General features: G+C 45.9%; 1 protein-coding gene across 2 annotated transcripts in view; it reads left to right on the forward strand.

Moving 5' to 3' along the window:
- Positions 1 to 10,980, forward strand: part of SC5D (sterol-C5-desaturase) — a 220,354-nt gene extending 209,374 nt beyond the window's left edge. For both annotated transcript variants that reach the window (XM_069614317.1, XM_069614316.1), the window contains exon 5: positions 9,602 to 10,980. In XM_069614317.1, coding sequence (XP_069470418.1) covers positions 9,602 to 10,048 — 447 coding nt within the window. In that variant the 3' untranslated portion in view covers positions 10,049 to 10,980. The remainder of the gene's footprint in view (positions 1 to 9,601) is intronic.
- The last annotated feature ends 15,110 nt before the right edge of the window (positions 10,981 to 26,090 follow it).

Here is a 26,090-nt window from a genome sequence, read left to right on the forward strand (position 1 = left end):
ATGGAAACGCCAAATCTGAACTGCACAACTACAAATAACTACTTTAGTGTACACAATTAACTGAACCTGCTGAGAAAACCTGCCTTCAGGAGAAGGGAGTCCTTCTCCTGTGCCTTAGTTGTTTGGATAGTGGTAGAGTCAGGTTAGATTAGTATTAGACAGTGGACCGACTTTTCTTTTGGATTCCGATGACTGACGAGCTCCCTAGTTTGGTTTGGTAGCGAAACCCTTTAGTTTAGGTAAAGTCAGGCCTTTTCATTTTTCTTTCGAGAAAGAATAAGTCCAAAATGGAAGTTATGGGTCTGTGTCCTTCTTTTGACTTGCCACAACGTGTAGAGTTGGAATTCCTGCTCTGCTCATGGACCATTGGACCCGGCTATGTTTCCGTCTTTCATCGGCCACCGGTGTATGTGTCTCTTGGGGAATTCTAAGCCATCTATGTAGTCCCTAAGGGATACCTTTTTATAGGGCACTTGTCTTCTCCAAGACTGATGGTGTTCTAAAGTATGCTCTATTTGGCCATCATGTAACTGAAGTCACGCCATGGAGCTCCCTGTTCCCCCTTTGCTATTTGAGTTACAGTAACTATGTCACATACTTTCGCCCCTTCTTATGGCACCTCTTATATTTTCTGATTCTGGCACTTGGGTGTCTGCTTATAAATTCAACATTAGTTGGAAGTGTTCCCTCTGTTATTCTGTAAATACATAGGACTAAAGACTTGAGAGACATTTGGTATTGTTATTGGATGACAGCTAGGTTAAGGGCTTCAATTTTCCATTTCTTGGACAGACAATGTTCTATGATACCATTGTTCCTTTCTCTTGGGAACAGTTTGCAACTAATTGTCTGTTACAGCTTTACCTTTCTTGTGATAACACTGCGCCTGCTCCGATCTTAGAAGTGTGGTTTTAAGAATTAAAAGCTGCAAAAGGTTTGGCATGACGGGGAAATTTACACAGCAGGCCTTAGACATTTTAAAAATCCCACTAGGCCTGCAGGGCGAGCTCCTTAGTTCACATACTCGACCTAAGAGAAATGCACTCGCCCCATGGTGACAGGTGACAAAATGTTTACTAGTGCTTTCTGTAAAATGGTACATGTCACCATAGGCACAATTCATATTTGGTGGAATGCTGCCATCCAAAGGCCAGACATGGCACAGCAATGGCCTTTGAAACTCATTTGCCATTTACTGTAGACAAAGTTTGTTTGCAGTAAATGCCAAATAAAAGTTTTTTCAAAATCCCCATACTTGCCCTTCATAAAATCTCCTTGCCAATGCGAGTGAGCCAGCAGATTTTGCGAGTACTGCACAGAACCTTTTACGCTACTTGGAAAAACAAATTGTGATGCTGGAAATGCCTTATGGAGCGACAGGGCCTCCTAGTCCTAGTGCTACCACTTCTCTGTGTGTGTTTTCGCTATATTTTCTGCCACTGAGGTCCTTCCTGGACCTCTGGCAGTGCTGCTATTCATTTTATCTTTTGGTGAGCAACACCCATGGGATAGCCTTATGGCAACCATGAGGGGGGGTGCATCCTGTACCCCTTATGTGTGTTCTTGGGCACCTGTGTGTTGCCCACAGAGCAGGGTATGGGCTGATGGCAGCAACATGCTGACTTGGCAGTGGCTCGGAGTGTCCTTCATTTTTGGAATACCCAGGCCCTGCTATAGGACTCAATGGATTCCTACACAAAGGAAAGATGGCCACTGTAGCCCCTTGGTTTCCATTGCCTTTTACCTTGTTTCCCAAATATCTGGAAGCCCTGTCTGTGATCCCTTCCTCCCGAGTGGCTGTTAGGTGAAAACACCATATATGTCTCTGTTCCCTTTCCCCCTGACTGGCTCTTTGGGGGTGGAAATACTCTGGCTCTGGGGCTGCTGCCTGTCAGACTGACTGGAGCCTTCCCAGCTGTTGCTTGTTGTGGGTACACCCCAGGGGTGGGACCTGTGTGAATGGAGTTTGGAGTTAAATCACATTCTCTGTTGTGGGTGTCTTGTTTCTGTGTGTGTGACACAATGAATAAGACAGCCCTGACTGAAACTGACACGTATGCAGTGTAGTGTGCTGAAAGGCTGGGTACTTGTGCCAATCAACATTCTTTGTTACGGGTGTCTGGGTGGAGTGAATTACCTGAATGCCTGTGAGCCTGATTGGCTGGCTGGCTCGCTGGCTGGTTGCCTGCCTGCCTGCCCTTCTGTGTGAGTGGCTGACTGAGCCTGGCTCAGCCATAGTGAATGAGGGACATATGTGTATATCTGGGGACTTCTCACTTACCACATTTGTTCAGAATCTGAAGTCGAAGCTTAGCAAGAAGAAGCTGTTCCTTGAAGCCCAGCTGGAGGAGATGTCTGCTGCTGCAGTTTGTTCAATGTAATCTGAAAGCTGCCGTGTTCTTCCAAGGACTCATCCAGAGAGGACCTGCGAAGGAGACCTCTCCGCGAGCTACGAGGGACCATCGTGCAAACCTGCTACTCTTCATTCAAAGTGCCCTGAAAGCCAGTCCTGTGTGCCTGCCGTCCAGAGAAGGGGTCTTTTTGAATCCTGAAGAGAAGTGCCCGGGCATCTCGAGTCAGAGAAGTCCATTGGTGTCACATTGGGTCCGGAGGTGCGTTTCGTGACTGCTGGAAGCTGTTGCTGTCTACCGCCCAGAAGAGGGGGTACTCTGGAATAGTGCTGCTGGACACCCAGAGCTGTGAAAGGTCCAAACTGCCTAAGATCTTTTCAAAGGACAGCCTTGCCATCATCACTGACCACTGCCGATGAGAGCACAGAGTCGATGGGTTCAGAGGAAGGTTTCCCGCCACCAGAAGCTAACAAAGGCGTCTGAGGGTCCAGACTTGGTAACGGTCCGAGGTCCACTCCAGTGGTCGAATCCAGGTCGCCAGAAGCCGTCCAGAGGTCTGAATTGTGGCTGCAGCACCGACAAACTGAAAGTCGGATAACCACCTAAATCCGAAACCTGACACCAAAAGTGACCTATGCGCCCGTCGTGCCCAAAGTCATCTAAGTGTCTCAGAGGTCTTACTTTCATTCACCAAGCCGTTAAGGTGACCACGGCAGGTTTCGTCTTCACAGGACTTCTACAGTCTGAGAAATCATCGACCAAAGGAGAGCACCGCAAAGAGTAAAACTGCTGCACTTCAGAAAGACTTTGGTTCCTTTATATTCTTGGACTCAGCATCCCAGTGGCTCCTTCTTCCAAAGGGGGTCCATGCTCAGAAGGAATCGTCGAGCGAAACCGAGGAACTCTGCCACGTAGCCTGCCAAGGCACCAAAGATACTGTGATGAGGAAGGTCATCTTCTAGCCTCAGGAGTCATCCAAGGGTCCCAGATTCGTCTTGGATCCTGTTCTCCTATGGCCTTTCAGGTACTTTGGGGTGGTGGAACCTTTAAAAAAAAAAGCAGAAGGTTATTGAACATTATTGGACTGGGCTGTAAAAGACAAGATACGTTACTCCCTAACATTTCCCTTTCTGGTTGCCCAGATGGGGCATCCTCATACAGAATTATATACCTAGTCTAAAGAAAACATTCTGCCACTGTTCACAAATAACCTGCCTTTCTTCCCTATTCTATGCTGATGCAACTCAATTAAGAATTCACATGCCTATTCAAACCTGTCTGTAGTTAGTGCATCTATTACTGGATTTAAGTATGGTGTGGTACCACATAGAGTGTATATATTTGCCAAAGTGTTAATATTTATGTGTGTATATTCTTAGGGGTAGCCCACCTTATCTTAAATAAAGAAGCTATGTTATCACCCAACATAGTGTGTGGACGTTCCTTTGTGGGGGCTTTGGGGAAACACTGTACTTAAGACCAGCCTGCATCCCCCCTGAAAGCTTAAGCCTGGTTGCTCAGCCATTGCTACCAAATTGAAAGCTCAGAACTACAGATACCCCCCTCCAGTCTTTACACAAACCTTTTCATAAAGTCCCATGTTTATGTTAGCCGTTACTCTTTAATGGGGGTTCCCAGCTGGATGGAAAGAAATAATAACGATAAAGGGCAATAAACCCCATGCTATAAGAAAGCATATACTTCTTTCTTAGTTGTGGGATAAGATACCTTTAAATAGAGCCTTGTGCTTGGGGTTGAAACGAACTGTTTTCTAAACAGATCTTAAAATGACAAGTATACATGTCTCACATATTCTTCAATAAGAACTTTGTATGACTACACTGTCTGATTAGGCTTGGGGAAATGATTGATATGGTTTTAGGACAGCTTCTATCAATTTCTGCCAATTTGGGCTGGAACACCTTGCACTTCAAAGGTCTGGACTGTGAACTGGAGTAACCTTTTGAGTAGAGACATCTGTCTTTTCCCTGTTCTCTAGCGCTATAGCCACCTACTAATAAACCCTTGGTAAGGTTGAAGATACGTATTCCAGTTGAAGGACCAATTTCATTCAGTGAACTAATTAACTCTGGTTACAGAGTGTAAGTGGAGGCAGATGTACTGTTGTGCAAAAGTGGTCTTTAAGTAGTAATCCTTTGTAGAAGGAGCTGTTTAACAGGTAAAGGAAGGTCATGTATAAGAAATGCCTATGTATTCTATAAATGTTGTGCCACTTGTTTGCACTTACACAATATGACCATGAATATTTGCTGTTATGTATAATATGATGTGATATATGTCATTTAGAACGCGCATGTACACAAGGGTTTCTAGGCGTGACTAGGCAAGGGAGGGAAGACAGAGGGAGGACACGACAAACTATCTTACTAAGCCCCGTGCCATTCAGTTCATGCAAGTGTGACAACGCAAAGTGCAGGGAGAATGGAGAGGGGGCAAGTGCCAGGGAGAGGGACGGGATAAGTGTAATCGGGGCAGCATTGTTCTGAGTAAGTGCAGGCAGGGCAGCACGGCTCTGGATAAGTGCAAGGAGGCAGGGGACTGTAGAGGTTACAGTTATAGCCTCTGAGTGGGCGGACGGCCTGGAGGCAGTGCAGGGGAGACTGATCATGGAAGAGCCTGGTACCCAGTGAGACTCTGAGGGTAGCCAGGCAACCATTCGGTGCCGCAGACGGGTGGGTCAGCAGGGGAGGAGGAGAGAGAAAGCAGGGGAGAAAAGGAAGGCATTGAGCTGCTTCCAGAACTTCAGGTGTTCCGGCTCAAGTTTGAGAGGGGAATGGAGGCCAATCCAGAGGGAGGCACCTGGCGAGGAGAGATCTAGCCCCCCCCCACTCTCTGCCTGGAGAAGCGTCTGACCCTCAGAGAGTTGGAGGTAGCTGAACAAAGGGCTCAAGAGGGAAGGTATTTTGGAAGAGAGAGTTGGATGTAGTGCTTGCCCCAAACCCAGAAATCCTTGTCGGCGATGCAGACGGTCTTGAACTTGATTTTTGCAGCCACCAGGATAAAGTAGAGAGATTTCAGGACTGGAGAGATACGGTCCCTGGGCTTGAGGCCAAGGATAAGTCTTGCATGTATTTTACACAGGGAAGATGATAAATCCCAGATCTCACTCAGTCAACACTCATAGGAGCAGACCCTCAAAGCAAGGCCAGATCAGCTCTAGAGAGGCCCAACTGGTGGGAGAAGGAACAAGACTGAGACAACAAAGATATTGTCAGCTTAGAAAGGGGAAAGGGAAAGGAAATAAGTCAAGGGAGTGCTCCGCCAGACACTTTTGAGCTCTCGCTGCTGCCCTTGGTGCAGACTTGTCTTCTTGGACTTGGTGTCCGAGACAATCTGGGGAGCCGGACCCCAAAAAGCCTGTAACTATCTAAGCCAAAGAAGAATGCTTGGGACACCAACGCCACAGGTGGGGAGCCAACCCACATGGAACTATATAAAATCAGACATTTGCTGCAGGAGCCCAAAGGTCTAAGTCCCAACCTGGCAAGGAAATAGTTCCTTTTGAGGATCCTCCTGGCTACTATTTTCATTATTATTTCTTCTGGGAAATGTGAGAAACCAGAAGGCTTCTCACCTCACCTGCTAGTCCCCAGGGACTTGTCTTCCAGGTGGTCAGGACACAGCATTCACTTTTTTGGATCCAGTTCATGGGGGTGGACCAGTGTGGGAGGTTCACCTGGATCAGAGGTTTTCAGGGAGTGGGAGTGGGACACAGGAGGGTGAGACACGGTATCCCTCTCTTCCCTGTAACACCTTCATCCCATCCTATCCGATGGGATATTTAGAAACTCAACCCGCCCCCCCTTTCCTGCACAAACACTTTTACAGAGGCCGTCAGCTCTGGGAGAAATCAGACCCACACCCGAGCCGTGTACATGACCTGTCCCAATACTATGGCCAGACGAGGTCAGGAAATTATCGACAATCACTCACACCTGACTTCCATCATACTTCCCCACACGGATAAAAAGTTGAGCACGAGAGCACACTCTGAGTCAGGCAAAACACACCAAGGAACAGCAGATTCGAGTTGGCAGTTGAACGAGGGGAGAAAGTCAGCCAGGCCCGAGAGGTTCATGAGAGGGACAACTCCCTTGACCTGGTTGACAGGAACCCGTTCCTTTCAAGAAACCTTCAAGGCAGAAAACGGAAGACCACAAAACAAGGCTAAAGAATCCTGCATTGTGTGTTGGAGATATCAAGGGTCCTCCAACGTAACTGACCAAGGCGGGGAGAAGCAGCACACGCTGTGATATCGTCCTTGGCTCCAAGAACAAAGAAGCGACAGAGAAAAACACAGCCGGTGAGTTGGGGAGACCGGTCTGTGTTGAAGTCAAGGTTGCAAGCAGCAACATTGTAAAGTGAGCTCTGCAAGGAACATTGTTAAATGCGTGTGATGAAAGACTGAGTGAAGCTAAATTGCTGGTGAATATTTGGACATTTGATATGATACCGTTAAAGTGGTCTTACACTGTGAATGGACTCAGTCGAAGGTCTCTGTACGGTATCTTGACGAAAGCAGAAGATCGATGTGAAGTGTAAATTGTGTGAAGTAAATCTAAGTGGTCCTGCGACTTTTCCCCTCCCAAACCCCCCCCCCCTGCACTTGAGCGATCTCAATGTCACTTGGCCTAGTAAGATCGTTGTCTCTGTCCTCCCTCTGTTCCCCCTTTCTTGCCTCGTCGCGCCTTGCAACACTTGTGTATAGGCGCGTTACAAATACTATTTCATATCACATCATATGCTGTGTAATGACTTGATTGTATGGCTGAATGCGTTTAGAAAGACAACCAAAATAACACACCTTTTCAGTGACACTTTAATAACGAAAAAAGTCGAATTTGTGTTTTTTTTTTTATTTGGGGGGGGGGTCCTCCCCAAACCCCTTGTTTCTACAGCTTCTTTACACTCTCCCCAACTACCCCGCCCCTTTTAATCCCTTACCCCACCCCATATATACTTTTACAAAAAAAACGGACTTTTTTGTTGCTATTCAGGTGTCACAGAAAATGTTTGTTATTTACTTTTCGTTATAAACACTGCACCCTTTCAGAAAGCTGGATCAAGAATTGTGATACAGCTCATGAGCACAGGAGATAGGCATCCAGTGTATGCTGAGAAACCCCATTGTCGGGCTGATTGACAAAGGCCACTACTGGTAAAGCTCAACACCAGAGCCTAGTGTCAATGCATAAAACGTATACGGGCACCAAGTTGATTGGAAATGTTTAAACTCTATACTTGGAATAAAGGGCCTTCTCTCTGCAGGCAGTCAGGATGTGCAATCGCCCCCAATCGCATCCTGACACATCACTAAAGGAAACTACCAAAAAAGCCCTCCTCTACCCATAACAATCGTCACTCTCTTGGATCTCCAACCAGTCCCCATGAGACTCAATAAGCTCACAATAATGCTAGTAAGCCACCCAGGCGGTGATGTCAGTTCCACATAACAATTGCAACATAACGATACTTACCTGACATGTTCAATTATGCAATGTTGATATCGGACACAATATAAGCGAGGCATGTGACTAGGGCTAATATGTCTTGCAGAATGTAGAGGGACATGTAAAAGTGGTATTTTTCATTGTTGGAGTTTAGTAGAATGTTTGGCCAGCAGCATCAATATGTTAGCTGTCTCCTGAATGGTCAGCCCTGGACTCAAACATGTAAAACATATAGGGTGAGTTTCACAAACTTTTGCCTCTCACCAATCCCTTGGGCCTTTTCTAAGAGGAGAGAAAGCAATGGCACCCTTACCAACGTAGGCCAGCCATCAAGCGCCTGTAGCTAAAGTCCAGACTGAAGGTCAGGGCCAAGGAGATCCCTCAACCCCCTCTTAATACTCATCGAACATTAATCAGGCCAAGGGAATAGGAACAGTCAGTTGCATGGCCCAGACTCCTTGCACGTCATAGTCCCCTACCTGCACCCATGTCACCCACCCTTTACTTGAGGCCTCCAAACTAGGATATCAAGTGGGGAATGGACAAAATAATACAATCCTATAACAGAACATGACCCTTGACCCAACTCCCACAGATTGCTCTGTGTATCGCCGTACTGTACCGCTGCTTTCCAAATGACACGCCAATTTTGAAGTGATGGCCAACAGGACATCAGGTGGATATGATTTGACTACAGAGATGCTGGGAGACCATGCACGCTATATTACTATGTGTTCATCTGTCCTGACCCTCGAGGCCCACTGACACAACAGCACATAGACAAACAGAGTTTGCCATGCAGGATACTGAACCCACGGGGAGGGTCCCCAAGAATGCCTCCATCCAACAGCACATCTACTCTCTCCAGCATAGGCTTTCATTGAACCCACATGGCCAAAGTGAATGTGCACATAGATTAACGTAGAGAAAATAGAAACACTGAAAAGCAAGAAAGGGAAACCCAACACTGCATGATGCAAATGCCAAAAAGATGGCTGAAAAGATGCAAATTCAGTGAGACCACCACCAACTGCCCTTGAACAGGCACTACCAAAAGGGGTGCACTGCATGGCACAAAGAGATTTTTTGCAACCTACTTGTGCTGCCTTGAATTGAAACAATCTGAATAAACTTATGTCCTGTAAAAAGAGGGACAACAAAAATCTACTTGGTGGCTATCCGAAACATTTGCTAGCCGATTTTCTTTTTTTCTGTTCTTAGATCACAGTACATTCACTAAGAGGTTTAGATAAAATAACCTATTTATACTGCCCAATGTTTGGTAGTGTTTGCTATTAAATGTTTTTTCAAACTCACTTGATTTCATAAAACAGAGTAATGTCTCTGCCACTGACGCACAAAGCTTGAATCTATTATTACATTACTGAATGTTATGCCCTTATCTTTCTAAATGCCCAGCGTTGTACCAATGCTTTTTCTACTTCACCTAAATAGCACGTTACAGTTGTGGCTATGTAGGATTACATTTGTTTCAAGAAACATAATAATAAGACTAATTGTGGGAAAATTCTTAATCGTCTTTTGCTAGAACATTTTCCAAATTCATTACACATTATGGTCATAATAGTTTGAACAAATTTCCCATTTCTGTTTGAAAATAATCGTTTATATCAAATTGTTTAATCATTTAACTTTTCAAATCTTCTTTATTTGCACCATTATATACTTAGAATTGCATTCTACTTTTAAATGCTAACTCTCCTTTGTGCCGCACGGTGGTATGGCAGTAACTCAAATATGTTTTCTTTGTGTCTTTAGAAATTTCACAAGCCCCATCACGTCTGGAAGGTGACTACTCCATTCGCAAGTCATGCATTCCATCCACTTGATGGCTTTCTTCAAAGCCTACCTTACCACATATACCCTTTCCTTTTCCCTTTGCACAAGGTGGTGTACTTGGGTCTCTACATATTTGTCAACATCTGGACAGTGTCTATCCACGACGGTGATTATCGTGTTCCAAAGTTTCTACAGGATATCATAAATGGTTCTGCTCACCACACAGACCATCACCTGTACTTTGAGTACAATTATGGTCAGTACTTCACTCTTTGGGACAAGATCGGAGGCTCCTACAAGAACCCATCCGCCTTTGAAGGAAAAGGACCACATGATTATTTACGAAAGTTGAAGGACGAGACAGATTTGAACAGAAATCGGAATGGTTGCCAAGACAATATTTTTGAAACTGCGAAAACTAAATGATTTCCATCACTACTCACAGAAGCCTTTTATTCCAAAGTATACCACCGGTATCCTACTCCTAGTGACTGCCGCCATCAGTAGAGAATAAAGAACTTGGTTGAGCACTGGACACACTGACTGGGAGTCTGGGACCAATCTCGCATTGGCTGGGAGTTTAAAATGACTTTATTTGTACATGCAGCCTTACAAATAACAAAGTATTAATAATTAATACTCTGTATAAAGATTAGTAATTTTTTTTCAATTTTCCTCTAGATACTTTTAAAAAGAAGAAAGGGTTTGTCATCCAGAAAGTTGCAGCAGAACAACGGGTGTTAAAAGTAAAAATGCTCTATTAAATCGATGACTTGGCTTACTGCTACGCCCAACATGTATCCCAGTTCTTGTATATTTAAACCTATTGGGTGATCCAGAGGTGACATGCTACTTATGGGCTCACAGTAATAGGGGAATTCTATATCTTACAATTGCTATCAATGCCAATCTGATTCCATGGCTGTCTGATCATATTTGTCTATGGCAAGTTGAGCAGCTTTGTGTCGGAGGAAACCATCATAATGTGGATTGTCCGATGTGCATTCGCCCCCCCTCCATCCCCCATATTCTAAGTTTCTAAGAGCTGTTTCTTAATCGCTAAGCCTGGAAAAGAGAGCAATTCTACTTAACTGAAAGGTATTTTTCATGTGTGTATTACAACTTGATACAGGGAATGCTGAAAGTTAAACAGTGCAACAGAAGGCATAGTAGTTGTATTTGTGCATATTGCATTTGCGTGTTCATTTAGTTTGTCTGAAATTGAAAATACACCACGTTGAACAAATTATGTGCAAATCGAAGTTTAATATGGAGCATTACATTTTTTTAATAATGCTCCAATGATTTTTGTTTTGCATTTTGAATATGGTTGTGCCAATAAAATGTAATATATGCAAGTTGTGTGCTTGAGCCAGTTCATTTTGATATTTCACTGAACTTTCTCAGTGGTGCAGCAGTGCGTTTTACAAGGGCATTTATTGTAGCAGGAGATTGTTGAACGTAGAGCGTAGCAGATAGAAAATCATTATGTGGTTTGTAGCGGGTTGAAAGAAGGAGACGGACACTCTGAAGGCATGATTCAAATTATTTAATGAAACTTACAAGTAGAAGGTCTAACTTTCCCTATTACAAGGGGGAATACCTTACCTATCTAAAGAAACTAAAGGTGATAGTCAGTAGTCGGTAAGTCAAAGTAAAAATGTTGTCTTTCCAAACCAACCCTATCTGACCCTACCACTATATTTAACTAACTTAAATAGACCAAGGGAATGTCTTGTCTTTGCTAGGTCTCTTCATTTCCTTTGATCATCTCTCTGTATTTTTAGATTTTCTCTGGGCTACAGATATTTCTTGATATAGTCTCCTCGGACAGTCTTTGAGATCAATTTTTGTAGCGCTTCAAAAGTACTCTTACGCTTCGTAGTTTTTTTGGTCCTATGTTTAAAATCTCTTCCTCTCAGACATTTCTTCACACTGTGATTCACTTACACCAAGAAAGAATGTTGTCATCTGTGCAGCCTGGTGGTCTACCTGCTTGCTGCCCTTGCCCATTATTGAAGACCGGTGCTCATCAGCATTTCAGGAGTCGATGAATGGTGGAGGGGCTGCCTAGACCAGGCATTGGCGTAGACCGTTAAATGTCTGGCTGGGCTAGGAGCTTTGCATTGCCCGGCGTCCCTCCAGAAATGACTTCCTTAGAGCATTGACTTTAAAAGCAACGACTACTGCATTGCATTCCTAAAAAGAATAGCGCACCTAAGAAAGTGGGGGAAAAAAAGGTAGAATAAGTTGTGCCGTTCGGCTCATTTCGTGAAAACTTCCTGGCTGGAAGCCGATCTAAAGGTGGTCAGCGTTTAAGTGCTGTTTGGTGGTACCCTGGGACCGGTAGAGCTGCAACTGGCTGCATTTATTTATTTATTTACAGAAGGAATAATGCTCTTTTGATCACAACAGAACGTATAATAGATAAGAAATCAGATTTGACGGGAAGCAGTGAGCTTCTTACAATTGGGTGAGTGTGAGGGACATTCTGACCAGGTTGTGGAGGGAATTAAATGGAACTGTCACCGAGGACAATAGATAAGTGAACATACATAGATTAAGGATTACCAGCATTGGAAATGTTTAGGTGCAGGTAGGTGGTAGGGCCAGCTGTACTCGGGATGTGACCATGATGGGTGAAGTGCTAGAATGGAGGAGAGGAAGTGAGAGGCAGAGGCAGAGTGGCTCCCTGTTAGCTAGCAGGGGGATCAGAGGTAGGTTAAGAGGATAACTCAGAGCTGAGGAGGTAGGCTTTTAGTTTGGTTTTGAACAAATCTGTGTGGACTGTTTCTCCGATGTCCATGGGAAGAGAATTCCATGCAATTGGAGTAAGAAGAGAGAAAGAGCGGAAGCAAGAGGATGCATAAGGAGGGGAAGGAGCCACAAGGCTAGTCAAGGTGGCAGCGCAGAGATTACGAGAAGGCTTATAGAGGCGGATAGATACAGTGGTGCCTTACCATGGATATATTTGTGAACCAAGAGAAGAAATGTAAATCTGGCCCTGTTTTGCATCATCATCCATCCAGCCTGGTGACGGTACAAGGAAGTAGGTGTGATGTGAAGGAGTTCAAAGAGAGTCCTAGTAGCAAAGTTAATGGTCTGAGATGCTTGGAGGCGTTGAAAGGAAGTAGGTGCCTGATTTTCCTAATATTTAGGAGTTTGAGGCGAGCTGCTGTTTCAGTTTTGGAGAAAAAAGTAGAGACGGTGTGAGAAGGGTCATAGATGACACTTCAGGTTCTAGCTGAAGAAGAGTAGGGGAGAGTGTCAGGTGGGAACTGCATAAGCAGAGGAAGAGATGAGAGTGAGCTTTTGGCAGGGAAGAAGAGTATCTCTGTTTTGGTAGAGTTTAACATCAGAGTGTGCAAAGCCATCCAATATTTAATGACAGAGACTGTTGGAAATTTTGGTAGAGTGATCAGAGGAGAGTTCAGGAAAAGAGAAGAAGATTTGAGTGTCGTCCCCAAAGAATTGGTATGAGAACCCAAAGGAGGAGATTAGTGCTGCAAGAGCAGAAGTGTACAGTGTAAAGAGGAGCGGACCCAAGACATAGCTTTGTTGAACACCAACAGTTAGAGGAGTGAGTTGAGAGGTGTTATTGCTCCAGGAAACAGAGAATTGACAAGGTGCAAGGTAGGATTCAATCCAGGCAAGGGCTTGATCGCGAATCCCAAGAAGCAAGAGAGTTTTATGGAGAATGGAGTAATTGACAGTGTCAAAAGAAGCAGACCGGTTCCGTGGAGTGACAGGAGCAAAAACCTGGTTGTAGGGAGTCTCAAAGGTTGTGGATGTCTAAGAAATTGGTAAGACAGTAGAACACAACTCTTTCGGGCACTTTTGATTAGTGCGGAAGGAGAGACACAGGGCAAAAGTTAGCCGGTAGGTTCGGGTCCGCCCCTTGCTTTTTAAGGAGAGGGATGACCGTGGCTGTTTTGAATAAAGAGGGAAAGCAAGCTGAGTCGAAGGGCAGGTTGAAGAGTTCAGTGAGGTGAGATGCCTCTATAGGGTCAATAGGCTTGACTAGCTGAGGACCAATAGGTTCTGATTAGGCACAATAGCGGTTAGCTTTCATCAATAGAGCTAGCACTTCGTCATTATTAGTGTGACTAAAGTGAGAGTTGGAGGCAGAGGATGATAGTAGAGTAGGCGGAGTGTAAAATGTAGTAGATGGGAGCGTGAGGAAGGTCAGGAGAGAGTTTCTAATTTTGGTAATTTTTGCAGCAAAATATTCAGCTAGGTCATTAGCTGTGAAAGTGGAGTTGAGAGTCGGTACTTGTGAGGAGTGAGTTCAGGGTGCCCTGTAGCCGGCGAGGATGGTTGAAGTGAGTCCATGTGGGTTAGGAAGAATTCTCTTTTAGCTCTCTCAAGAGTGGACCTTAGAGAGTTCAGGCTAGAGAGGTAGAGTTGCAGGTCCTCATGCAAGTGGGTATGCCTCCATTTAAGTAGCAGCCGACACGTCTGTGCGGAGAGAGCGTATGAATGTGGTGAGCCCTGGTTGAGGATGATGAGACTTAGGGGTGAAAGTAAGCAGTGGGAAGTGCATGTACCAGCGTTACCAGAAGAGTTCTTAAATCCTACAAAATGCTGCTTTCTGAAAGTTGTGGCCGATATCAGCACTTCTGAAACGTAGCACACTTCCATATTTGTTGTACCTTTTATTTGAAAGTTTCCAAAAGAGCCCATTGAGCTGCACTTGGCCCGTTCGCTGGGGTTGGCAGAGGACAACATGGTACACCATGCTGCCATGAACATTATTGTTGAGCCAGCTTTTGTTTTTGTTTAAACTTTGTGATAGGTTTAGTTAACCGCGCTGGATATATGTGTGTGATTCATACCCTATGTTTAAGGTTTGGGATAAAGTACAGTACTTTGCCATTCGCATAGTTGGATTTTGGGGGTCATTATCACCCTATTTGGTTATAGCCTTTTTGTGGGGTTTGTGCTATACCATTCTAGGATTGTTTGCAGCCATTGACTCGTGGGGCTCAATGCATTCCATGTTAAATATCATGGCTTTTACGAAACGAGTGAAAACATTATGTAATGTGTAGGTTTTATGTACCTAGGTATAGGGTTACCATGGATACTTCCATGCATATAGGTTTCATGCATAGGCTTAAAAAAAATTAAGCTTACACATAGTGGCCTGCTGCCGGAGTATCGGGTTAATTGCCTGCATTATTGTAGCTTTGTAGCATTGTAGCTTTAATTTAATCGCTTTTAGACAATTTTAGCCTCTGATGGCCTTGCAGCATGTTCGGTGACATACCGGTTCCCCTGAACCCCCCACCCCCCTTCCTGTTTGCCTCCCCACTCCCGCCTCCCAGCCGGCCCAACCCCTGATTGGACCTAGAGCCTGTCGTCTGAACACTGTGGGGGTGATATTGTGTTTGATACTCGGCGCGGCTTCAGTGGCCTGCTGCCAGATCATCAGGTAAATTGCCTGCATTATTGGAGCTTTGCTTGCTTTGCTGCACATAATGTAATCATTTTAGGCAATTCTAGCTTTTGATCGCCCCGTGGCGTGTTTGGAGGCATGCAAGTGCCCCTGAGCCCTCTTCCTGTGTTCCCCCCAGCCCGCCCCCAACTCCTGATTGAGCCTAGAGCCCTGTTAACTGTAGCCTCAAAGGCAGCCTCTACCCAAGCATCCCTCGGCTAAGGGCCTAAGGCAAAGGGCAGCTCCTACAGAAGCAGCTCCAAAAAGGGGTTGGCCCGTTTAAGCCTGTGAAGCCTGCAGACGTCCAAAAGCAGCGACTGACAAGGTAAGTGTGATTCGGGCAGGGGGCACAGCTATCACTGCACCCCATTAAACTAACTGACCCACCATTCTTATTACCTATTTACCTAATAGCTTGTAGTCTGATGCATGTAACCCACAGTCGTGTGGTAACGATATCTTGCATTTGGGCAAATTTTGTTAGCCAGCTATATCTTGCATTTAAGCAGATTGTTAGCCAACCATATCTCGCGTTTAGGCAGATTGGGCTAGTCAGCCATATCATGCATTTGGGCAAATTGTATTACACAGCCATATCTCGCATTAAAGCAGATTGTTTTAGTCCGCCATATCTCGCATTTGGTCAAATTGTGTTAGCCAGGCATATCTCGCATTTAAGCAAATTGTTTTAGTCCGACATATCTTGCATTTGGGCAAATTGTGGTAGTCACATTTAAGCAGATTGTTTTAGTCAACCATATCTCACATTTAGACGGATTGCCAACCATGTCTCGCATTTGGGCAGATTGTTTTAGTTAACCATAATTTTCATTTAGGACAATCATCGACTGTCTACAGCTTACCCCCAGCAGTTAGGCACCTCCCCCACTATCCAGGCGTCACAAATCTAGGTGTTACTGCATTTACTTTCTACTGTTGCACCCCCATTTAGCATTTCTCCCTTTATCCAGGTGTCGCAAATCTAAGTGTTCCTGCTTTTAAAGTTGTACCATATTTTAGGCATTTCTCCATCTATCCAGACGTCCCATATCCTGTTGTTACTGCATTTACTGTCTAGTGTAGTACCCCCATTTAGGCGTCTATCCCTCTATCCAGCTGTCCCAAAAATAGGTCTAACTGCATTTATTGTCTAGTGTAGTACCCCCATTTAGGTGTTTCTCCTTCTATCCAGGTGTCCCAAATCTAAATGTTTCTGCACCTTGAAACACTTGTGTATAGGGGCGTTTCAAATGTCATATCATGTCATATCATTTACAGTTGTACCCCATGTACACATTTCTCCCTCTGTCTAGGTGTCCCAAATCTAGGTGTTACTATGGTACCCCCAATGTAGGTGTTGTCCCTCTAACCAAATGTCCCAAATCTAGGCATTACTGGATTTTCTGGATACTGTTGTACCCCTATTTGGGCACTTCTTCCTCTACCTAGATGTCCCAAATCCTGTTGCTACTGAATTTTGGTTGTACCCCCATTTTAGGCGTTTCTCCCTCTACCCAGGTATCCCAAACCTGTTGCTACTGCATTTTCTATTGTGCCCCGATTTTAGGCATTTCCCCCTCTATCCAGTTGTCCCAAATCCTGTTGCTACTGCATTTTCTGTTGTGCCCCTATTTTAGGCGTTTCCCCCTCTGTCCAGGTGTCCCAAGGCCGGGTGAGTCTACATCTACCGTTGTGCCCCAGGAGGATGTGCCCCTCTCTATTCAGGTGTCCTAAATCTAGGTGTTTGTTTCTGTTTCTACACTTCATCTATTCAGGTGTCTCTAATCAAGGTGTTTCGGTTTCTATACTTACCGGCCTGACCCACCACCCTACTCCCACACCTTACTCCAACTGCACCGTCTATATGTGTGTGACCATCCCAATTAAAGGTGCATTTTACCCACAGAATGAACACCATGCCACACACTGCCCAAATCCGAGCTGCACAGAGGCACGCCAGTAGGCCTAACGAGACCCTCCACTCCCTAACGCACCTGTCTATAAGGCACAGCCCAACCTCCCAACCCTCACCTCTTCTTGCAGCCCCCTCTGACCCTCCAAAACTCAAAGTTATACGTCCCTCCTCCATGTCTGTTACCCACCCTGCTCACCTGCTATATGCTGCACGTAGATCTTGCTCCGCACAATCTAGAGCAGCAGGATAGAGAGCAGGAGCTGAACACATTGACCCCCTGAGCACACTGCAACGCCCAGGGAACCAGGTAAGCCAACCTTCCCACCCCACACCCCCGCCACCTTTCACTTGCGCCCTCACCTAACACCTGTCCTGACCATCATAGCACCCCTACTGCAAACTCGCGCTTCCCTGCTCTTAGCACAGCAAGAGTGGCCCTGGCCAAAACTCCAACCTCCACAGCCCCCACACTCTCACCCACACCCCATGGGTGACACGAAAGTCAAGGAAAGGCCCAGACCTAGGCCTCCTCGGGCACCACTTAGCATTGCCTGTGCTCCAACTCAGATCCTGTTTGATGCCACCTCATTATAGGGCCCAAGCCTCCCTGCCAGCACCCAAACCAGTGTTAGCCCTATTCCACTCCTCCCCTGTCCCTCCAGGTTTACCTCCACCCCCTATATACTCCGCCCATGCCCAATTCTGACCACCCCTATCTCCCTACCCAAAACAACCCACCACCATCCCCTAATCCCCAACCCTCCCTCAACCTCCCCACCACCTCCCCTTCCTCCACTCAGTCTCCTCCTACAATCCCAAACCCGACCCGCACAGCTCTTGCAAACAAACCACACCAAATCTCTTACATCCTCATCAATGCCAGGTCAGTCTCTAAAAACAAATTCAGCATTGTTTACCTTATCACAGATGAAAACACAGACGTCCTTTTCATCACAGATGGTTTTCTGACGATTATGAGCCCATTGCGCACAAGGCCTTCCCACCCGGCTACAACCTTGTTGTTCAGAACAGATCACGAAAGGGTGGGGGACTTGCAATACTACACAAACATTAATTTCTACTACTTATTAAGGACACCTCGGCTACCACCACAGACTATGAATCCTTTCTTGTAAAACTCCAACTCTCCCCCCCCACCTCACACAGCTTCCTACTCATTTACAGACCCTCTGGCTACAACCAAAACTTTGCAGACACACCCTGCGATGCTCTGACAACTAACTTCAACCTACATCCAACACTTACCATCCTAGGTGATTTCAACATCTGATTTGAATCCCCTTCAACTCCCATGACCTGATCTCTCACTTACAATCTAGAAGCCTTAAACCTGACACAACGCATATCCACACCCACCCACACTGGAGGCCACAGCCTTGAAGCAGTCCTTAGCACCACAAACATCATATCCACACTGCCTCCACACCCGCTAACATGGACAGATCACTCAGCAATCTTTTTCTGCGTACTACTCAACCGCAGCCCAAGCTTGACCACCACCATCCTTCACATCTCTCACTTCACTCTAGAACAAAGTCGTTATCACCCTAGATCTAGCCAACGCCCTCCTCAGCTCACTCCTAGCACTCACCCTCCAGGAAGGCCCCCCATCAAACTCTACTCTGCGCCCTCGTACCCCTCACCCCAACAAAACAGCTCTCTAAGAGATCATGCCCCACATCCAGGTGATACATCGCTAACCTCAAATCGCTAAAAACCCTCAAGCTTGGTCTGGAACTGATCCGGAGAACCAACTGCCCAGAACACAGCCACCCTAGCAAGACTAACAAGAGCATATAGATTGGAAATTATGAAAACCAAGAAAGCATTCTATGGGAACAGAATCCTAAACTCACGCAACCTGAGCAAGGAACTGCACAGAATCATCTCTGAATTCAATTCTCTGTGCTGCCCTACCCCTGCTTCACCCAACTCACAATCCTCATGCAACGCCTTATTAGAACACTTCCACAACATCGCTATCAACAGACACTGTGCCATTATCTCAAAATTGGAAAGAATGCCTGTGCGCATTACCCATCCACAGCCTGACCCCCGTCCAAACCCCCTCAAAATACAAACCTTCACCTCCTTCTCTCTAATTTCACACCAGGAGTTCCTCTCCCACCTAGCACAAATTCGCCCATCAGGTGCCCCCCGAGGACGCCTGCCCGCCCGCCCTCCTCCAAAGCATCCTAGCCTCAACCTGTACAGGCAGTATGTCACGTTCAATCCTCAACCCCTCCCTACCATCAGGAACCTTCCTGATAGCCTTAAAAATCTCCTTCATCAAACCCCTAAAAAAATCTAAACTCGACCCTCAAAAAACCTAAACTCGACCCACTCCTCCCTCAGAACTACCACCCCCATCTACAACACCTGGTTCATGGACAAACTCATGAGCCGCACATCATACAAGCAGCTCAGCAATTTCACTGAATCTAACAACCTCCTGGACCCTGCCCAATCTGGCTTCAGACCTCTCAGAGGAACGGAGTCCTCCCTAGTGTCCGTCTGGGATGACATAAAACGAACAGCGGATGCAGAAGGTTGCGCTGTACTCATTCTCCTTGACCTCTCTGCCGCCTTCGATGCCATCGGCCACACCATTCTCCTAAACAGGCTACACTCTTTAGGAATCAAAGACACTGCCCTCTCCTGGATCTCCTCTTTCAACTCTAATCGCTCACAAATCGTGCTCCTTTCACCCCTACTTCACAACCAGTACCAAAGGGGGTCCCACAAAGAAACGAATATCATACCCATCCCACACTGGGCGATCAATCAGCCAAGTTTTTTCCTGGAGGAGCACCATCTTAAAAAAGTTTCAATTTCCTACCCAATGTTGGAGTCGTATAAAGGTGTATGTGACCTTTTGAATTCCAAGCTAAGATGTCATATTTGACTGAGACTAAAGATTAGAAATTGAATGATTGACCCTATGAGAGGGCAGTAATGTACTAGAAAGTCAATACCAATTCAGCTTATCTACCAGCTCACAATCGTGAGCTTGCTTTAAATGGATTGCCCTACTGCTCCTCTCCTCCCAAGGGACTGACGCCACATAATTCCTTACATTCTTTCCATTGGGCCAAGATCCCGCAGCACCATTTTGTAAAGATGCACCCTGTTGGCATTCTATTAGATCAAAGCCCACTTGTCTAAGAGGCACAGATTCTCTAATAATAGTGTCAAATACTTTTCAAGATGTGATGTCCAAAATCACAATGTCCGTTCGGGGCTGATAAATTCGGCCCTGTCAATATCTTTGGATGATATTGCCTGCAAGTTTTGGACCTCCCCGAAGCAAGCCAAACTGTTTGATCGATTCAGAGTCAATTTGTTTCCATCACAATAGACTTCCACCAGGACTCTGTCTGGCCTCAAGTCACACTGTTGTGTGTTATCTCGCTGATTCAGAGCAATCTTCGGTTCACCTTGTCTGTTAATAAGTGACAAACCATTAATGACTCTTTCCATCTCATTGACTGTCAGAGCTCCCCTCAGGACACTCCGTACCGCCGGTAGCCCAGAGGCAGGGTGTATGTTGGCTATACTTTAAATGATCAAAAAGGCTTCAACCAGTCGCTCCCTTCAGAATACTATTAACTGGCAGCAACCCATGAGTAAGTGAATTAGACATGACACTGACTCCCACATTTGCAGAGGTAGAGCCACTTGAATCTGTTACTACTCCCTTCTTGGATGGAAACCAGTTGCCCAATAAACCTTGTGGATCCGTTAACTTAACCTCTCAACCAGACGGCCCTGGTGCACCCTCATCCACTGCTCTTGGCCACGAGTTTAAAGGCCCAGAGTCTCCCCATCCAACTGTATTGGGACAGTACTTGCTGAGCAGAGAAAGACCAGCCTGATAGGTCTGTGTGGCAGATGTCACTAGACAAGTCCCATTAGACTCCTTGTTGGGCTTGGCAAGACCAGTTCTATTACTCATACTTGCCCAAACTTGCTCAATCTGTAGGCCAATCAACAAACATGAATTGAGGGGATTAGCAAAAAGGAGTTTTTTCGAATTTTCCATGTATGCCAAATTCCTTTCCCTCAGGCAAACTTTATTAACCATCAATTCTTCGATCTGCTCTGTGATTCAGTTGTCACACAACATTTCAAGACCAAACTGCCAAATCAATTTGAGCACCTCATGTTAACCCTTTTCAGATTAGAAGACACTTCTTTGATCCCACATCCATATGTCTGGTCCGATAGAGTGTGACCACTAGAACTCATGAGGTGATCTATATCAACCGTTTGAATCCCTATCGAACAGGCTCTTCTCATCACTTTAGGGGTTTGAGCTATGTACCAATCAACATCTACACTCATCCACATGTGGCCTTAGAGGGCGCAGCTTGCTGGGTTTTGTCCTTCTTAACTACTGAAAGCAGTAAATCACCCCTGTTATCACCACAGCCGCCCTCTGCAGCCTTGTCGAATCTACTAATAGATAACCGTTTCGGGAGGTTCGCCACTTTTTTAGGATTCCCTCAACATTTTCTGAATGATTCTTGAATTGTTACATTTCTTAAGAATGTCCAGGGGTGAACGTCTGTTATTACTGGTGGTTTTAACATTGTTCACCTTCTTACCTGGTCAATTCTTTGATTTTTGTATTACTTCTTTACAAGCAGGGGTTAGTACTATTGCTGCAATTAGTTTTGTTTGTGGTTTGGAAACTGTAGGTACTATAACCTCCTTCAATCCACACTGCGAATCAGACACTGGAATAACCGCTTCAAGCTTGTTTGCATCATACGGTCTCCACTCTGATGCAGCTGGCGAGTGTTGTAATATTTCAATTGTTCGCGTTAAATCGGATTTCTCTGGCCGAGACTCTAAGGGGCTGATTCACAGAACATTTTCCTATCGTATAGCGCCATTATAAAACACTTCGGTGAATCAGGCCCTAAATGTACTAGTGACTTTAATTGAGCCTCATTCCCATGAATATCTAATTTACTTGATATTGCTTGCAACATTATGGAGTGCATTTCAACTTCCTTTTTGATATTTTCATATAACATAGCAAAGGTGGAAAGCACATAGTATAAGGCTACTAACGCCCTCTTTGCTGACCCGTTGAAGTCCAACTCCACTTTATCTATTAAGGGCAAAGGATTCCGAACTTGTCTCGTACGTGGCATTGAAATGTACGAGTACAATGAATCCTAACTGTCCTCATCTGAAAAAATAGGCAGGTAGTTAACTCCCCGAGCAGGGTTGTTATCGCCTACAAGTTCGATTTACTCAATTGTTTCCAACAGCTCTGCATCAGTTATCGATAGATGATGAGAATCTTACATTTCCAATGCACTACAAGTTCCTAACTCCAAATTAAGAATTTTTGTTCTTCCCTCACTTTTCACAGTCCCACAATACAAAGTAATTTTGGCAATTTTATGTGACCGATTAGAGGCCATAACTGACTCATTCTGTCCTGCCGAAATGGCCTCATCCTCTTCCTAAATACCCGTGACCCTCCTGCTTACCCTTTCACCTGGTGAAATCAGAAGGGGAAGAGCGCGGGCCATCACAAGCATTTGTTCTTTCAAGGGTAGCGAACACTCCTTGGTCAGGCCCCTCAACGAGTACATTCAGAGGGCCTCATAACTGAACCGGCATCTTTATTTCCGGACCGGCTCACTTTGATTCTGCCGGTAGGCGATGTGTACCAGACCTGTCAATAGTTCTGATCCCTCCCAGAAGATTTTTCACTGAAACACTAATGGTTCCGGTGCTTCAGTGTCCCCATTCCTGTACGGGAATGGGAACTTACTGTTCCGCCTCCTGTAATATCCTGGTAGCACCGGGATATCGCGTGACATAAACGGTAAGGGGAGTCTGCCGGCAACCTGCCGGTACCACCGACAGGTTACCGACAGACTTGTAATAAGGGCCAGAATCTCGCAAGAGCTAAACAGTCACCAAATGGCTCATAGATGCCGCAGCAGTAATCTTGCTTCCCAAACAGCTTCAGCGAACAGCTCTGCCAACAGCACTCAGTGAGCACTCTGCACTAAGAAAGCAGTTTTAGCTTTTCAGTGTGTCACAGCAATTGCTATCTGACCCGCAACAGAAATACAGGAAAAGAAGGGCTCTGCTCTGCTCCGTTCAGATCTGCCAACGGCACTCAATGAGCACTCCATAAAAATGCAATTGAGACAAGTGTAACGCTCAGCATGCGTGGTGTGACAACCCTGTAGAACGCTTGGCAACAGCGGGAGCACCAGTGAGATGCAGAGAAAGAGATGAGAGGACATGTGTGAGGAGGCTCCGACCAGCAGATCATTTTTTGTGGAACCAGAATGTTCGGTCCAGATGTCTTGAAGCTGGTGAGCGACTCAAACGTGCTTTATTGCAGCAGTATTGGCTTTGCCCATGTCCCGTCTCCCGAAAAATCTGAAAGCATCTTCCTTTGCCCAGATCACTCCCTGCTGATCACATTCCATCGGTTTAGTACTGGTGTAGCCTAACATATAGAAGCCTTCCCCCTCACATGATGGTGAGACATGAAATTCTCGTTCAGGATCTCATTTGACTTTCTGCGATTGGCTGAAACTGTCTGGCTTTCCACTCTAAATAGAAGGTGATTTCCCAGCAAATGTTCCTTTCATCTTGAGAACCAATGAGCTTAAGGTTGTTTTAGTAACTTTATTTCTTTTAAAACTGATATGGCTATTGTTTTCGATCATAGCCCAGAATTCTCATTGAGCAGAATGCTGCTTTATATTTCCTTTTACCTTAAGTTCAATTTGTTTGATGCCAGAATACTGACACCAGGTTTGATGGTAATGGAAATGTTTATTTATAAAGTGCATATACACAAGCCAATGTTTCAAAGCGCTCAAGGAGTGTGGGAACATGGGAAGAAAACAACAGTCGTTCAGAGCCCTTGAAATTCTGAGACGATAATAGTCTGCACAGGCAGAGTAAGAGCATATAATACATTAACAGTTTAGAACAGCAAATAGGCCTGAGAGCGATTCTACAGTTTTACCAAGTGCAATTAAGGGGTGAAGATAAGGGAGAACAGACAGATGCTCTTCAAGCACGGTGCATTCGGATCGTGCACAGAACGGTTGCAGGGAGGGGGAGGTCCAAGTGCAACCACTTGGTGGAGACTGGGGTTAAGTGCAGGGGGAGCCACTCCACTGGGTAATTTCTCAAGTGCAGTGAGGGTGGGGTGAGTCTAGTGCCCTGAGGCAAGTGTGAGAGGACTGGCAGGGGGTGCCCGGGACCTGTGAGACTGAGGTACACCAGGCGGCCAGTCAGCAAGCTGTAAGGAAGTGGGGGAGAGAGGAAAAGAGCAGAGAGCTAGGTTAGCAGGGTAGAGGGAGGGAGAAGTAAGAGGCTGCTGCAGTAGTCCAACCTAGAGAGAACCAGGGCTCTGGAGACAATGAGCCCTTGCGGGGAAAGTGAAAAAAGGTAGAGTACCTCTGAGGAGGTGTAGCTGATGGACTTTTCTTTAGAAATGTCTGAAATATAAGAGGAGAAGGAGAGAGTGGGTCGAAGATGACTCCGAGGTTTTTAGCCTCGCAGGTCAGTGAGGGTGCAGGGCCAAGGGAGGCCTGCCAGAGTGAAAGTGGGAAGGCGGGAGTAGGTGTCCCAATGCAAACAATCTCAGTCTTACTGGCTTTGAGGCAAAGGTCATTTGCAGCACACCAGGACTGAGTAGCGGACAGACAATCCGATAGTGATGGGGAAGAAGCGGCTGACGGTAGCCTGAAGGATAGTAGTGTGTCGTCGGTGTAGCATTGGAAGTTAGAGGTGAAAGTGGCAATCACACGTGCCAAGGCAGCCATATAGACATTGAAGAACCATGGGGATAGGTTAGATCCCTGGGGAACGCTGCAGGTTGAGAGAGCGATAGTGGAGTGAAAGGCTCTGAGTTCCACCTGGGATGGGCGGTCGGAGAGAAAGGATGTTAACCATGCCAGAGCCTGACCTGTGATTCCCAGGGTGTCGCAGAGACATGTAATCAGGATGTTGTGGTTAACCGTGTCGAAGGCCAAGGAGAGGTCAAGGAGGATGAGGACAGAGGGAGTGTTAGTGTTGAGGTTTGAGCAGATCTTCACGGGTGTTCAGATGCTCTGAAGCTGGACTGATGGTCGTGGATGCACCCAATAGAATCAGTGTGAAGGGTCAGCTGAGAGATAGCCAACTTCTCCAGGAGTTTGCCCAGGAAAGGAGTGATAGAGATAGGGCGGTAGTTAGCAGGGAATGGAAGGGTTGGCAGACGGTTTCTTGAGCAGAGGGTGCACAAGGGAGTGCTTAAGAGCAGTTAGGAAAACTCCAGTGGAAAAGGAGAGATTGCAGAGATCAGCCCAGGCTGGTGTGTGTGAGTCAATGGTGTCCTTAATGGTTTTGGAGGGGCAGGGGTCCACCTGTTTGTATGAAGCCTTCATAGACCGGACTTGTCTGGCGACCTCATCAGGTGAGACGGGTGAGAGAGAAAGGAGGGGAATTGGAGGGGGAGCCAAGAGAGGATCCAGTGTTGGTGCATGCTGTGGTATGGAAGGGAGGGAGGAAAGGATGTCTTGGTTTTTTGTGATGAAGTGTGCAGCCAGAACCGAGCAAAGGTCCTGGGTGGGTGGGACAGAAGAGGCTGCTGCAGGATTGGGCAGTTCCTTACAGACTTTGAAAAGTTTGGCCGTGTTGCTTGATGCTACGGAGATGCAGGCTTGAATAAAGACTCCTTTCTTGGAACGGATGCAGAGTCGATATTGCCTTTGAAGGAGGCAACAGGCCAGTTTGTCAGATGTTCTGCCCGAAGAATTCCATTTCTGCTCAGTTGCCCTACACTTATGATATGGCATTTATAACGCGCGTATACACAAGTCGTAACACAGTTGTACCAAGAGTCGTAGCAAGAGTTAAACTTTTTGTCGTACCAAGAGTTGAACTTTTTGGGAGGCTTCAGTCGGATCCTCATGACATGGGGAAGAGTATCAAGAGTGTTGGAGATAGAGAGATTGAATTTAGCGAGGCCTGTGTCAGGGTGGGAGTCAGCCGCAGGAATGGGAGGATGAGAGTAGGTGGAGGCAAAGAAAAACATTGGTATTAGGTAAAACATTGGT

The sequence above is a fragment of the Ambystoma mexicanum genome, chromosome 9, assembly GCF_040938575.1.
Source record: "Ambystoma mexicanum isolate Mex_15411 chromosome 9, UKY_AmexF1_1, whole genome shotgun sequence".
In the NCBI taxonomy this organism is placed as follows: Eukaryota; Metazoa; Chordata; class Amphibia; order Caudata; family Ambystomatidae; genus Ambystoma; species Ambystoma mexicanum.